General features: G+C 47.7%; 1 protein-coding gene across 1 annotated transcript in view; it reads right to left on the reverse strand.

Annotated features, from left to right (window-relative positions):
* kalrna (kalirin RhoGEF kinase a) overlaps window positions 1-16,718 on the reverse strand; it is a gene marked incomplete at both ends in the record, with an annotated part of 193,373 nt that overhangs the window by 74,877 nt on the left and 101,778 nt on the right. Inside the window, 15 exons of the mRNA XM_080498258.1 lie at window positions 4,448-4,550; window positions 4,621-4,769; window positions 4,852-4,953; window positions 5,548-5,738; window positions 6,587-6,698; window positions 7,260-7,352; window positions 8,449-8,538; window positions 10,057-10,126; window positions 11,158-11,267; window positions 11,376-11,442; window positions 11,896-12,017; window positions 13,289-13,471; window positions 14,737-14,859; window positions 14,973-15,088; window positions 15,213-15,327. Coding sequence (XP_080354384.1) covers window positions 4,448-4,550; window positions 4,621-4,769; window positions 4,852-4,953; window positions 5,548-5,738; window positions 6,587-6,698; window positions 7,260-7,352; window positions 8,449-8,538; window positions 10,057-10,126; window positions 11,158-11,267; window positions 11,376-11,442; window positions 11,896-12,017; window positions 13,289-13,471; window positions 14,737-14,859; window positions 14,973-15,088; window positions 15,213-15,327 — 1,746 coding nt within the window. The remainder of the gene's footprint in view (window positions 1-4,447; window positions 4,551-4,620; window positions 4,770-4,851; window positions 4,954-5,547; window positions 5,739-6,586; window positions 6,699-7,259; window positions 7,353-8,448; window positions 8,539-10,056; window positions 10,127-11,157; window positions 11,268-11,375; window positions 11,443-11,895; window positions 12,018-13,288; window positions 13,472-14,736; window positions 14,860-14,972; window positions 15,089-15,212; window positions 15,328-16,718) is intronic.

Genomic DNA, 16,718 nt, shown 5'->3' on the forward strand with positions numbered 1-16,718 from the left:
GATCTTCATGTTTCACACTCCAAACGGTGCTTCCTCCTCCACATCACTCCTCACAGCAGGGAGCCTCCACCCGTCACACCCCGTGACTCCAGCCCACCTGACCACCATGAGGTCCACAGCCCCCCCCCCCCCCCCCCCCTTCACACATCTAACATTGATAATTCCTCTACAACAATTAAAAGTGAAACAGCCTAATAATAGTGTAAAAGTAGAGTAACAGTGTTTGACGGTGCAGCTTCAACACGTCAACCAGAGGAGCAGCGGAGCAGCTGTGCTGCAGCGGAGCAGCTGTGCTGCAGCGGAGCAGCTGTGCTGCAGAGGAGCAGCGGAGCAGCTGTGCTGCAGTGGAGCAGCGGAGCAGCTGTGCTGCAGCGGCACGTCACAATGCATGAACACAACATGAGGGCAGAGGGGATGATGGGGGGCGGCTGCAGAGGGCGGGGCCAAAGACAGGGAGTCTTCTGGATCGTCTAACAACAACAACAACAACAACAACAACAACTACTACTACTACTACTACAACAACACAACTACAACAACAACTACTACTACTACTACAACAACACAACAACAACAACAACACAACTACTACTACTACTACTACAACAACTACAACAACAACAACAACTACTACTACTACAACTACAACAACAACTACTACTACTAGTACAACAACTACAACAACAACAACTACTACTACTACTACTATTACAACAACTACTACTTCAACAACAACAACAACGACAACAACAACTACAACAACAACACACCCAGAGACTCAAAATATCGTCAAAACAATAAACCAGCAGCAACAACAACTACTACTACTACAACAATAACAACTACAAAAACAACAACAACCACAACAACAACAACTACAACATCTACTACTACTACAAGAATTACTACAACTACAACAACAACTACTACTACTACAACACAACAACAATTACTACAACAACAACAACAACAACTAGTACTACTACTACAACACAACAACAACTACTACTACTACTACAACAACAGCAATACCCAGAGACTCAAAATATCATCAAAACAATAAACCAGCAACAACAACAACTAAAACTACAACAACAACAACTACAACAACAACTACTGCTACTACTACTACTACTACTACAACACAACAACAACTACATCTACTACAACAACAACTACTACTACAACACAACAACAACTACATCTACTACAACAACAACTACTACTACAACAACATCAACTACTACTACTACAACTACTACAACAACTACAACAACAACAACTACTACAACTACAACAACTACTACTACTACAACAACATCAACTACTACTACTACAACTACTACAACAACTACAACAACAACAACTACTACAACTACAACAACAACTACTACTACAACAACATCAACTACTACTACTACAACTACTACAACAACTACAACAACAACAACTACTACAACTACAACAACTACTACTACAACAACAACACACCCAGAGACTCATAAGAGGGATGGAAGAATTCACACACACACACGCACGCACGCGCACGCACGCACGCGCACACACACACACACACACACACACACACACACACACACACACACACACACACACACACACACACACACACACACACACACACACACACACACACACACACACACTGACATTTAGAGACAGAGGATGTAGGAGTGAACTCGCTCTAGGAAAAGGGCCGTCTGTGTAACACTACAACGGGAGGCCATGGCTGACATTTGCGTGGGCAGAAGTCTCTCTGTGTGTGTGTGTGTGTGTGTGTGTGTGTGTGTGTGTGTGTGTGTGTGTGTGTGTGTGTGTGTGTGTGTGTGCGTGCGTGCGTGCGTGCGTGCGTGTGTGTGTGTGCGCGTGCGTGTGTGTGTGGTCACTGTAGTAACTCAGTCAGAGAGAAAAAGCAAAGCCCTGGTGGAATCAGACTGAAGTGATGAAGGTGTTTTACAGACTGTTTCAGAAACGTCTCGGCTCCAGTCGGTTTAAACTCAAACAGACAAACGACCGACGTTTCAAATCTGCAGGGAAACAAACGTTCATGTTGAAGATCTCAGCTGATCCATCAGTGAAGCCGGCTGCTTCTTGAAACGAGCCTCAAAGCCGTACTTTGAATGAAAATTAGTAAAAAGAATGGTGGAAACCGAGGACATGTGACTGTTTTGCACCAGGATGTGGTTCTTTAAGTGTTTAAAGCTTGTTCATGTTGTTTTTAAAAGATATCCAACCCAAATGTTAACCTTTTCTTGATTTAACCTCTTTGATTAAACTAAATTGTGTAGAAACATGTGAGCTCTTTAAACACCAACCAACCACTCGAACCCACATTCATTCAAATTCCAGATCCATTTAAAAAATCTATTTAAAAAAGTGTTTGAGAAACAACATGAGCCAATAAGTTTAAATAAAAGTTTTCAATCCCACCTAAAAGCACTTCTGGAGTATGAAAATACTTCACAAGGTTTAAAATACTGCAGGTAAAGTCGTGGCTCGTCTATCAAACTGGACAGAAGGAGGTGTAGAGGTCAAACTGGACAGAAGGAGGTGTAGAGGTCACTCTGGACAGAAGGAGGTGTAGAGGTCAGACTGGAGAGAAGGAGGTGTAGAGGTCAAGCTGGACAGAAGGAAGTGTAGAGGTCAAGCTGGAGAGAAGGAGGTGTAGAGGTCAAGCTGGACAGAAGGAGGTGTAGAGGTCAGACTGGAGAGAAGGAGGTGTAGAGGTCAGACTAGACAGAAGGAGGTGTAGAGGTCAAGCTGGACAGAAGGAGGTGTAGAGGTCAGACTGGAGAGAAGGAGGTGTAGAGGTCAAGCTGGACAGAAGGAGGTGTAGAGGTCAAACTGGACAGAAGGAAGTGTAGAGGTCAGACTGGAGAGAAGGAGGTGTAGAGGTCAAGGTGGACAGAAGGAGGTGTAGAGGTCAGACTGGAGAGAAGGAGGTGTAGAGGTCAAGCTGGACAGAAGGAGGTGTAGTGGTCAGACTGGACAGAAGGAGGTGTAGAGGTCAGACTGGACAGAAGGAGGTGTAGAGGTCAGACTGGAGAGAAGGAGGTGTAGAGGTCAAGCTGGACAGAAGGAGGTGTAGAGGTCAGACTAGACAGAAGGAGGTGTAGAGGTCAAGCTGGACAGAAGGAGGTGTAGTGGTCAGACTGGACAGAAGGAGGTGTAGAGGTCAGACTGGACAGAAGGAGGTGTAGAGGTCAGACTGGAGAGAAGGAGGTGTAGAGGTCAAGCTGGACAGAAGGAGGTGTAGAGGTCAGACTAGACAGAAGGAGGTGTAGAGGTCAAGCTGGACAGAAGGAGGTGTAGTGGTCAGACTGGACAGAAGGAGGTGTAGTGGTCAGACTAGACAGAAGGAGGTGTAGAGGTCAGACTGGAGAGAAGGAGGGGTAGAGGTCAAGCTGGACAGAAGGAGGTGTAGAGGTCAGACTGGAGAGAAGGAGGTGTAGAGGTCAGACTGGAGAGAAGGAGGTGTAGAGGCCAAGCTGGACAGAAGGAGGTGTAGAGGTCAGACTAGACAGAAGGAGGTGTAGAGGTCAAGCTGGACAGAAGGAGGTGTAGAGGTCAAGCTGGACAGAAGGAGGTGTAGTGGTCAGACTGGAGAGAAGGAGGTGTAGAGGTCAGACTAGACAGAAGGAGGTGTAGAGGTCAAGCTGGAACGAAGGAGGTGTAGAGATTAGACTGGAGAGAAGGAGGTGTAGAGGTCAGACTAGACAGAAGGAGGTGTAGAGGTCAGACTGGACAGAAGGAGGTGTAGAGATTAGACTGGAGAGAAGGAGGTGTAGAGCCCCATGAACTGCGCCTCCTGCTGGAGCCCCATGAACTGCACCTCCTCTGAGCCTGAAACAGCACCTCCTCCAGCCAGGACACAAACTCCGTCACCTCCAAGCTGACCTTCACCTCCTGACTTTGAACAAAGCTGCACCTCCTCCCACTCTTTCCTTGGAAGCACCTCCGCCTGTTTTCAGCTACTTCTCCTCTTACCAGGAGCTACAATGTGACCTCAGCTGCACCTCCTCCAACCCCGAACAAAGCTAAACCACCTCCTCAAACCAAGATTCACCTCCTCCAATGAGCAGAACTTCACCTCCTCCAATCATGAGCAGAACTTCGCCTCCTCCAGTGGGCGGAGCTTCACCTCCTCCAATGAGCAGAACCTCACCTCCTCCAGTGGGCGGAGCTTCACCTCCTCCGTCACCCAGTCAACTGCTCAAGGACTCGTCTCGATGCAGCTGCTTCATCTGAACATGTGATCAAACCTCCTGAAGGACAGTTCCTGCTGGAGGCCTTCAGAATAAAGTGTCTGCTGAACTTTGAGCTCATTCTACTGGTAAGAGAGGTGGTGAGGATGTGCACCTCCTCACAAGGAGAAGAAGGAGCAGGAGGAGAAAGTGGACAGGTGGTGGGAGACATGACGGAGCCCTACCTTGTCGCTGTCCATGGTGTTCTGGGACGTCCTGGAGGCGATGGAGACGGTGTCCGGCTGACTGCTGCCGTCCCCCTGACTGTCCCCGTCCTCCGCCCCGTCCCTGTGAACACAAACAGTGAGCGCCTCCTCTCTCCTTCAGGCATGGCGGCGCCTCCTCGCGCCTCCCTCACCTCCTGGCGTTGGCCCGGGGTTTGCTCAGCGCCGGTGTCTTGGGCAGGTGGAGAGGCTCCTTCAGCGCCCCCTTCAGGTGGGTCATCCTCTCCTGGATCACCTCCCTGATGTTCTTGATCCACTCCTGCTTGGCCTCCATGTTGGAGGCCTGGAGGAGGCGCAGCGGTCGTGTTACGTAACGCTTTCAGAGGAGACGACCTCGACATGCGCGATTCAAAGTTTCCACCCACCTTCAGCACCGTCTTGTTGTCGGAGGACGGCGTCCTTCCGGCCCACAGGGCGAACTTGCAGGGGTCGCCCTCGATGTGCTCCGTCACCCCCAGCTCCGACGTCTGCAGGAGGACCAGGGACACAAAGAGCCCCGGGGAGGAGGCGCAGACATGGGAGTTTATTCAGTCCATCACCATACAAGAATCTGAGGTGAGGAGACGTGACCTCCGGGGTCGCCCACACACACCAATAGGAAAATAGGCTTGAACAGTCAAATGAAGAAAAAAAACCTGTCGAACACACTGAAGTACTTCTGTGTGTCGACTGTATATTTATCATATTTATCATATTTAGACTAATTTCCATTTTGGAAATGAAAATGAAGGCGATGCACTTTGAGGACAAATAAGGGAAATATTACAGATCTACAGTAAACAATAAGTATCACAACACAAATTGATGTTTTCATGTGTAGTTTGTCATTTAGGTTTGAAAGCAACACAAGACATGTGTTGATTGACGTGATGTCAGTTCTCCTCACTGACCCAATCAACCCTGATCATTCCAACTTGTGTCAAACACATTAGAGTGTTAAAAGTGTCATGTTTACACTGAACAAACCTCTGAAATCTTTTTCTCAATATGTGTCAGAGGAAAAACCAGGTCATGACATCACCACCTCCTGCTCTCTGCCACTAACCACACCAGCTCCTCACCAGTAGTTTGTTCTTGTACTGGTACTTGGTCCTGCCGGCCGAGTCTTTGATCTCTTTGCTGAAGACCAGCGAGAACTCGAATAAGAAGAGGTGGCGGTCCCGGCCCTTCCTGATGAGAGAGCGCGGATCCCAGACCTGGAAGCTGTCCTGCAGGATCAGCTCGCCCTGCACCTCCAGGTTCTCCTCGAAGCCTGAGGGTGGAGGAGGAGGAGCAGCGACACCTTTTGTTTCAGACGCTTCACATTCCCACCATGGATCGGTCGAAAACACATTTGAGTTCAGGGGCCACTTCATGTTGAGCCATGAGAACTTTTAGATTTAAACTTTCCAGTGTTTCTTTGTTGTCCCACAGAGTACGTGATGAAAATCATACAATTGATGTTGAAAATGACTACAACCTAAACATCATGACAATTTCAATGGGAAGTGGTGAAACACAGTGAAATGTCCAAAACGCTTGCAGCATTGTGGATGTTTTTACCAACTCAATCAAATCAATGTTTCTATGTGATTTTAATAATTTGCCAGGAAGCACTGGCGTCTCATTCATGTCGGTTTTGTCCACAAATTTGTAAAGAGTCGCGACGCGACACGACGCAGGAGATATAGGAGATGTCTTTTTGGGGAATTTCACAGCATTTTGTACCACAGGGCTTCGTTAAAATTAGTTTTATGTTGAGATTGTGGTGAATTTCAATGGAAATTGTTTGGTTTTGTGAAAATAGAGATGTTTTCATCATGTTTCGTTGCACCACAACAAAGAAAAAGGTTGAATTTAAAGGTCATTACGGCACCATTCTGCTGGTTCGGCCCACTATTAATGAAATTAGATTGCATGTGGCCACTGAACTAAAATCAATTTGACACCTAAAATGTAAAATCATTGACAGTGAAGAACAAAGTCCGTGATCTTTTCAGTTGAGAATCACAAAACGAATTAAAGTAAATCAAAAAGTTCTCTCGTTCATGGTTTTGTTGGAGACGATGAAGGAAGCAGGCAGCAGCCAGATGTGGCCCAGTGGTGTGGAGGGACCCTCACCCTCCATCATGGCCAGATGCATGGCGTCGTTGGCCCTCTTGGGGACCCCCAGCATCACCTCCAGACCGTCTTTGATCTCCCCTTTACCCTCCTCACAGCAGGACAGCAGCTCCTGCAGGAGCAGAGCAGGATGACAGGGAGCAGGTCTACGGCCGGGTCTAGGGTCTGGGCCGTGGTCCTACAGGGTCTGAACCGTGGTCCTACAGGGTCTGGGCCGTGGTCCTACAGGGTCTGAACCGTGGTCCTACAGGGTCTGCGCCGTGGTCCTACAGGGTCTGGGCCGTGGTCCTACAGGGTCTTGGCCGTGGTCCTACAGGGTCTGGGCCGTGGTCCTACAGGGTCTGAACCGTGGTCCTACAGGGTCTGGGCCGTGGTCCTTCAGGGTCTGAACCGTGGTCCTACAGGATCTGAACCGTGGTCCTACAGGGTCTGAACCGTGGTCCTACAGGGTCTGGGCCGTGGTCCGACAGGGTCTGGGCCGTGGTTCTAAAGGGTCTGGGCCGTGGTCCTACAGGATCTGAACCGTGGTCCTATAGGGTCTGGGCCGTGGTCCTACAGGGTCTGAACCGTGGTCCTACAGGGTCTGGGCCATGGTCCTACAGGGTCTGAACCGTGGTCCTACAGGGTCTGGACCATGGGGCCGTGGTCCTACAGGGTCTGGACCTGGTCCTACCTTGAGCAGGAGCTGGTACTTGGTGATCCTCTGCACCGGTTTGATGAGGTAGGAGGAGATGGAGTTGGCCAGACCACGTCTCTGCTGGATGTCCTGGGAACACAAGGGAAGTGGACTTCAACAGTGAAACAGCACCACCTGCTGACCAGATACATGAAGTACAACACTGACCAGATACATGAAGTACAACACTGACCAGATACATGAAGTACAACACTGACCAGATACATGAAGTACAACACTGACCAGATACATGAAGTACAACACTGACCAGACACATGAAGTACAACACTGACCAGATACATGAAGTACAACACTGACCAGACGCATGAAGTACACAACACTGACCAGATACATGAAGTACAACACTGACCAGATACATGAAGTACAACACTGACCAGACACATGAAGTACAACACTGACCAGACACATGAAGTACAACACTGACCAGATACATGAAGTACAACACTGACCAGACACATGAAGTACAACACTGACCAGACACATGAAGTACAACACTGACCAGATACATGAAGTACAACACTGACCAGACACATGAAGTACAACACTAACCAGATACATGAAGTACAACACTAACCAGATACATGAAGTACAACACTGACCAGGCACATGAAGTACAACACTGACCAGACACATGAAGTACAACACTGACCAGATACATGAAGTACAACACTGACCAGACACATGAAGTACAACACTGACCAGACGCATGAAGTACACAACACTGACCAGACACATGAAGTACAACACTGACCAGACGCATGAAGTACACAACACTGACCAGACACATGAAGTACACAACACTGACCAGACACATGAAGTACAACACTGACCAGACGCATGAAGTACACAACACTGACCAGACACATGAAGTACAACACTGACCAGACACATGAAGTACACAACACTGACCAGACGCATGAAGTACAACACTGACCAGACACATGAAGTACAACACTGACCAGATACATGAAGTACAACACTGACCAGACACATGAAGTACAACACTGACCAGACGCATGAAGTACAACACTGACCAGAGGAAAACCTCTGAATCTGACATGAACAATGAAATGTTCCTGTATTTCCATTGTATTTTACAACAACAACCGATCACCATATGGAATAAGAGCATTTTGCCACTGAAACCCTGAAAACCTTTACTCACGTCAAAGAAGGTTCCGGCGTGTTCCAGAACCAGCTGACTGGAGTCTGGCTTGTTCTTGCAGTAATCCACGTATATGTGGAACTTATCAGCCTGGAAAACAGCAGGAGAGACAGAGACTCGTTATTGAAGTTCACCATCAGCCTCTCTGGACTCCTCTGATGCTACATGCTAGGTTCAGGGTGGCGCTAATGTCTTTTCCCCACTTGAAATACTCAAAGTATTGAAGTATTGAAGTATTGTGTCCATGGAAGTGAGAGAAGAGCACCGTCTCATCTCTCTTCTTCAGTATTCTGCCGTCACAGTGACAATTAGTTCCAGCCCTTATACAAGAGATTGAGTCTTTTAATGCTATAAATATGCATCTATAATCGATTAATTGAATTGATGGAATCTCTTTGAGCTTTAAATTTTTCTTTGATCTCAGATGTGCACCAGAAACAACCTAAACTCAGCCGAACCGACTATTTCAGGGTGTCAAGTACGTTTTAGTTCAGCAGCCACAACAAACCAGTTTCATCTTGAGCGGTAAAATAATAATAATAACCTTTACATTGAAATCCTACGCTTTTTCCTTGTTGTGGAGTAAACATGATGGAAACATGATGGAAACGTTTAGAATTTCTCAAAACCTACGACTGAAAATGACTTAATGAAATCTTCAGGGGCAAAATACAGTGAAACGTCCAGAACCTCCTGGAGCGTCGCGTTTTACAAACTCACCAATACGTCACTGTGCTTAGTGTGGAAGGACTGGAAGCTCCTGTAGGCCCGTGTAGGACCATGTAGGGCTATGTAGGCCCATGAAGGACCGTGTAGGACCATGTAGGACCATGTAGGCCAGTGTAGGGCTATGTAGGCCCACATAGGCTCATGTATGCCCGTGTAGGCCAGTGTAGGCCGGTGTAGGCCCGTGTAGGACCATGTAGGCCGGTGTAGGCCCGTGTAGGACCATGTAGGCCGGTGTAGGCCAGTGTAGGCTCATGTAGGCCGGTGTAGGCCAGTGTAGGCCCCTGTAGGCCAGTGTAGGCCCCTGTAGGCCGGTGTAGGCCCGTGTAGGACCATGTAGGCCGGTGTAGGCCCGTGTAGGACCATGTAGGCCGGTGTAGGCCAGTGTAGGCTCATGTAGGCCGGTGTAGGCCAGTGTAGGCCCCTGTAGGCCAGTGTAGGCCCCTGTAGGCCAGTGTAGGCCCCTGTAGGCCGGTGTAGGCCAGTGTAGGCTCATGTAGGCCGGTGAAGGCCCGTGTAGGACTATGTAGGCCGGTGTAGGGCTATTAGGCCCATGAAGGACCGTGTAGGCCCACATAGGCCCATGTAGGCCGGTGTAGGCCAGTGTAGGCTCATGTAGGCCGGTGTAGGCCCGTGTAGGACCATGTAGGCTGGTGTAGGGCTATGTAGGCCCATGAAGGACCGTGTAGGCCAGTGTAGGCCCATGTAGGCCGGTATAGGACCATGTAGGCCCATGTAGGCCCACGTTGAGCCATGTAGGCCCACGTTGACCCATGCAGGCCCACGTTGAGCCAGGGCTGGATTTGATAGGATGAACAGATTTAGATTCCTGGCGGTGCAGCATCTGGTCCAGGTCGTAGCGGAGGCTGTGGTCCGGCTCACCCAGGTGACGAAGCAGTGGCCCACGTCCTCCGGAAGCTGCTCGTAGTTCACCAGCTCCTTCAGGAAAATACTGCAAACACACAGTCACAACGTGTCCTCAGACCGGGGGGTTAAACCAGGACCAGGGAAACAGGAAACAACAACAACAACAACAACAACAACAATGAATTAGAATTTATGTAATTTCACTAATGAGCACTTATTGATGCTTCCTGGAGCAGAAAGTGTCTAAACAGCATTTCCACACTTTCTGACTTGTTGTCTTCAAAAAGGAGCAACGCATGGCGGCTTTGCTTCAACCTACACCCGGACGGATGACTAGTTGGACAACTGAGTTATTTCTTCTGCTTTTGTTTAGTTTGTTTTCTGAAGAAATGCCGATTTATAAAAATGGCTGTAAAATTGTCCGTACAAAGTCTGGATTTGGTCCAAAGGTTTGACAAACCTGTCTCAATGATATCAATCAATACTTTCTTTACGCCACAATAAATTACATCCAGAAGTTACTTTATGGATTACTTGCTACGTTAGGTTAGCTACTTTCAGCAGCTAACGACGGAACGCCTCCACCATCGCAACTTAACAATGACTGTTGTTTCCATAAAAGGGGCGGGGCTTCTTGCCAATATCTCTTTACTGAGGAAAATTTCAAAAAGCAGTGTAACATCTGTGCAGTTGTGTGGTTTGCTGGTTCTGCTTGGACCTGAAGTCGTCGTGAGAGCGACTTGTAGATTACTGGTTTACAGGTGGTTCAGATTACTTGTTACTGACAAGTCTTCATATGAGAGTAAACGTGTTTCTGCATCACTGGTTTTGAGAAGTTTTTGCTCCGTGCTGCAAACCCAGCAGAGGGAAACCACTGAAGTTAAAAGGGCGTAGTCGTTATAATCAAGCTCTTAAAGAGACAGACACACAAAACACTCGGCGCTTCCACACGTCCAGCTGCAGGAAACATTCACATCCAATCAAACTTTAAAATCAGATCGTTAAAAAGACCTAAACTCCTATAAAGCTGGTCTGTTTGCTGAGCAACGTGGTCTCCTGGACTGTTGAATGAACTTTATTGGTACAGGCCCCACCGACGCCCGGCAACAAGCTCACTTGTTGTGGAAGTCGTAGATCTGCTGCATGTTGCCAAAGATGGTGTTTTCCTTGCTGGCGATGCCTGGAGGAACCTCCTCCACCCCGCTGCTCATCTCCCACAGGTACGTCTGGCACGCACACACGCACACACACACACACACACACACACACACACACACGTGAGCAGGACAGGAGATAAAATGTGTGTCATGCAGGTAAAGAGAAGTTATTCTCACCTCCAGACACTCCTGCAGATCTCTGACGTAGGTTTTCTCCGTCTGCAGCAGCTCCGCCATGATGAACCTGAGACACACACACACACACACACACACACACACACACACACGCACACACACACACACACACGCACACACACACACGCACACACACGCACACACACCAGACGTTATATATAGAACTGATGCTGGTTTCTTTCTGGTTTTAAAATCCTATTTTATCCTTATTCTTAAAAACAAGTACAATCATTATTCATATTTACTTTAGAGGTCGTCGTGAGTTAAAATAGAAAATATGGGTTTGAGTTTGGTTGAATCATTCGTCAGCAGTTTTACTGATTCAGGTCACAAAACACACTTCTTGCTTTCATGTCACTTTATGGTCGTTTGGTTTCTTTATGTTTATTCTTTAACTCCATTTATGTTGTTAATACGCTTTAATATCTGTCTTTATCACGTCTGTTCATAGTGATCCTGTCTCCCTTTGTCCATTTTGTCCTTCTTTCCTTCCTTCACTCACTCTTTCTTCCGGGCAGATTTTCTCTTTTCTTCATTGATCTCGTGGTTCGGGTCTCGTAATTTGACCTCTGGATCGTCCGTCAGGCTGGCGGGGATGATGTCCAACTCCAAGTCTTTGTTGTCCTGCGCAGACGGACACACTTCTGTCAATTCTAGAGCCAGAAACACTTTGCCAGCAAAATCAAAAACCCTGGAAACATCATCTTCACAAGTAAATCTGAGGAACTCAGGCCCAAATTCTCAACTGTAGACCAGGGGTGTCAAACATGAGGCCCGGGGGCCAGAACCGGCCCGGGGGCCAGAAGCAGCCCGCCAGAGGATCTAATCCGGCGCCATGGGATTTTTTTTTTTTTTAAGTATAAATATGAAAACTGACAGAGGCTGATCTAAAAACTCCAGATTGGCAAAAATGACATTGGTCAGAATTTGACCCCCGACATTAATGCGTCTGTGGAGGTCACATGACGCAACACCTTTCACAATAAAGGTGTCCAATTTATGTGAAGTGATACTTCAGACACGTAAACTCAAAACAATTTTCCAGACGATGACAAATTGTTTTAATCCTGGATAAAAATACGAGATCCAGATCCAGATATTGAGGGTTTTTGTTTTTGCAAATATAATATCTGATTTCCTTTAATATGGAAATTTCAGAATAGACTGGCGAATTCTTGGCGTTCCAAAAGGATCAAAAGGAGGAAAGACTTTGACATTTGTCCAGATCTGCAGTTTAATAAGTTACGTTTGACTTGTTGGCCCCCAGAGGTCAGGTTATGGTGGATGTGGCCCCTCAACTGGAACCAGTTTGACGCCCCTGGTGTAGCTGGAGGAACATCAGAGAGGAATCACGTGGTGACGCCACTCTGACTTCACAACCATCCAGCAGGGTCTGTGAGGGCCGGTACCCCCCGGGGGGTCAGATGAAGACCTGGGTCTGTGAGGGCCGGTACCCCCCGGGGGGTCAGATGAAGACCTGGGTCTGTGAGGGCCGGTACCCCCCGGGGGGTCAGATAAAGACCTGGGTCTGTGAGGGCCGGTACAGCCCCGGGGGGTCAGATAAAGACCTGGGTCTGTGAGGGCCGGTACCCCCCGGGGGGTCAGATAAAGACCTGGGTCTGTGAGGGCCGGTACCCCCCGGGGGGTCAGATAAAGACCTGGGTCTGTGAGGGCCGGTACAGCCCCGGGGGGTCAGATAAAGACCTGGGTCTGTGAGGGCCGGTACCCCCCGGGGGGTCAGATAAAGACCTGGGTCTGTGAGGGCCGGTACCCCCCGGGGGGTCAGATAAAGACCTGGGCCTGTGAGGGCCGGTACCCCCCGGGGGGGTCAGATAAAGACCTGGGTCTGTGAGGGCCGGTACCCCCCGGGGGGTCAGATGAAGACCTGGTCCCACCTCAGAGCTGACTCCCAGGCTCCTCTCCAGGCTCTCCTGGTACTTGGCCATGCGCAGGGAGAAGTCGCGGTAGCGGCGGTCCACGGTGCTGACCCAGCGCTTCAGCTCCGACACGTGGGCGTGGCCTTTCTCCACCAGGCTGTCGGCCAGCTGGATCAGCAGCTTCACCTTCTCCTTGGTTTGCTGACAGAAAGATTCAGGGAAGAAATGACTTTGGCCTTCAAAGTGTAAACAAGCAGCAGCAGCAGAGTCGTGCAGCCCGGAGACTTTATAGAAACTCTCGTTACAAGAAAGTGCAAACTGTCTCTTCCTATTGCTAGTCGTGTCCTGTAGGGCTGCAACTAACCACTATTTTAATGATCGATTAATCCCTCAATTATTTTTTCGATGAATCGATGAATTGGTTAAAAAAAAAAACAACATTTCAAATTGTAGGACCAGTTGACATTGAATGAACCAAACACTAAATATGTTCTGATTATTTAAAAGTACATAACTGAACCAATACAAAGATGTATACAATATAAATACATATATACACCTGTATATAAGATGTATACAAGATAATTATTAGATAAGATTTAATGTACTCTAGTAATGTATTCTTAGCTCGAGCGTCGCGCCGCAACTTTGGTGTTTCAGCTTCAGAGCTTCAGAACGCCGGCCGAGTGACGCATCAATCAGGCGACACAACGAATCCAGAATGAAACTGGTTGCCAACACTTTTAATAATCGAATTTAATCGATTTTATCGACTCGTTGTTGCAGCCCTATTTACTTGTGTGTTTTATCTATTTATATATGTGTGCCTGCCTTAGTGGCAGGACAGAAGATCACCAGCCTCGGTGGTCGTTTTATTTATTTACGTATTATTCACTCTGTTGGGACCATGGACACAAAAAGCACATCAAAACAGAACGTTGGGGAAAAAGTTGTTCCGGGTTTCGTTAACCAGTCGACTAACTGTTTCCCAAAAGAATCGCAAAACACTGAGAAAAAGTCCCAGACAAAGCAGAGGTTAGAGGCGCTTCATGGAGGAGATCAGCATCCGTTGCCATGGAGACGCTAACGTCGAAGGAGTAGGAAGCACACAACGTTTTCTAGTTCTCACAGTTGCTCATTTCTCTACATTTTATTTTGTGTATAATTGTGCTTGTGACAAGTAAACGTCTTGACTTGAACTTGACCTCTGCTTGTTATTAAATGACTTTTACTGACCCGGTCAACCATCAACCTAGTTACCACTATTAGTTACAACCTAGTTACCACTGCAGACCCCGAGTGGTGTTGAGTATTGAGTCGTCGTTATGGAAACTCCATGGAAAAACAGACTCATTATTGGAATTATAGAAGAACCTGAGCTGCAAACAAAAACAGCGTTGTTGGTCTGGACCCGTCGCCATGGCAACAGGAGGCGGTCAGGACCTGACCTCTCTCCCTCAACTTACCTTTGCACTGAGTCTGAAGTGGTGGCAGTTGCTGAGGAGCTCCTGGGTCTCCTCGCTGCTGTCGGCAGGAGAGGTGTGGGTGGCCAGGTACACCTCACCTGTCTCCTGGATCCAGTCCAGGGCCTGCACACACACACACACACACACACACACACACACACACACACACACACGCTCAGTGCTGAGGCTCCCTGTTGAGGCTCACCACCACCACTCAGGTGCCGTGGCTCCCTGACCTGCTTGGCGCTGCGTTCAAAGACCAGGTACTGCTGGCACTGGTCCAGCCGGCGTTTCTTTAAGGTCCAGAAGTGCAGGACCCGGTTCTCCCTCTGCAGCAGCTCGTTCAGGATGGCTGCGCACACACACACACACACGCACACACACACACACACACACACACACACATACACACACCCTGTCAATCACACGTCCCCAGCAGGTTTGGGAGCCGCGGTGGGTTTATTGGCGGCGCTGACCTTTGACCTGCTGCTCGGGGCCCCTGGCGTGGCTGGCGGCCCCGGGCATGCCCACGTTGTTCCGGTGGATGTACTTGAGGAACACCTCGGCGTTCCTCCGGGCCAGAGTGCAGGCCTGGAGGCACAAGGAGGGACCACAACATGGAGGGTCAAACTCTTTCTTCATCAGGCTCTCATAACAGACTTTTTTTTTTTCATTTCATTTGATTATTTATTCCATTCATTTAAAACGATGCAACAGCAGCATTTCATATGAATGAAAAGGAGCAGAAAGAAGTAAAACGTATGTTTGCCGCTTATCAACACTAAATAATTTACAGTCCAGTTCATTCACATGCAGCCGTTTTTTTCCAAAACACAAAATACATAAATAAGGTTGATCTGCTCCTCCGCAGTGTCGTATTTCTGTAACATTGATCATTTAACAAGTTTCTTAAACACATCAATGGATTTAGAAGTTTTAATTTTACAATCAAGACCGACTCCTTCTATTGAGATGCATTTTTCCTTTACGGCCGATTGAAACCTGGGTTTTATAAAAACCTCAGTTCAGATCTACTTTTTCTCTCTCGGCCAATCTGTTTTGCAATTTGTTCGGTAAAATTTCCAGATGAGCTTTAAACATGTTTTCTAGAAGGTTGTACTCCACTAAATCTTTGTTTTTAGTTGTTTAAATAAAGGATCAGTATGGTCTCTGTCAAGTATCAAATATCTGTCAAAGTAGCAGTTCCATCAGGATTCCTAATAAATGAGTAATATTTTAAGCTTGTATTTTCTTCATTCTTTGAGATATGAAGCTGGTAAAAATGGTGATGATCCTCAAAACAGTCATAAGTCTCACATGTTTATTCTTTTCTATGATGGCATTTCTAGATTTTCCCATGTTCCCATAAATTTTCAATTATTTGGTTTACAGTTAAACATTTCCAAGCGATGTCTTATGTGATAAAAGATGATCATGATAGCGACGCTAACTCGACCAGAGGCGTTGAAGAAGACGTGAACCGGACCAGAGGACCGTTCCAGTCGAATAAACCGTATAAAACTGAATATCATATTTGGACCTGTATCTGTTATTGGCAATATTTACTATTATACATTTTGTTCATTCTCATTGGGGGGGTTAGGGTTAGAGTGATGGTGTCTGTGGGATGTCCGTGTGCTGCTGGAACAAAACAATTCCAACAGAATAGAATACAATAGAATACTTGATTAATCAATCAATTAAATCACTTTTTTCTTTTATAAAAGCTTAATTTGATCACATTTGTGGCAAAATGTACCATTAAAACCATCACAGTTCTACAAGGATCAATCAGAAAACACCAAACTACCATCTCATAGTCAGGGAGGGTTACTGAGCGACCCCCCAGCCCCCCGGCCCCCCATCCCCCTTGACCCCCCGTCCCCCCAGCCCCTTGACCCCCAGCCCCTCGACCCCTCGGCCCCCTCGACCCCCCGGCCCCCCGGCCACAAAGCCCTCCGTCCCCCCAGCCCCTCGACCCC

The sequence above is a fragment of the Blennius ocellaris genome, assembly GCF_963422515.1.
Source record: "Blennius ocellaris genome assembly, chromosome: 6".
Classification (NCBI taxonomy): Eukaryota; Metazoa; Chordata; class Actinopteri; order Blenniiformes; family Blenniidae; genus Blennius; species Blennius ocellaris.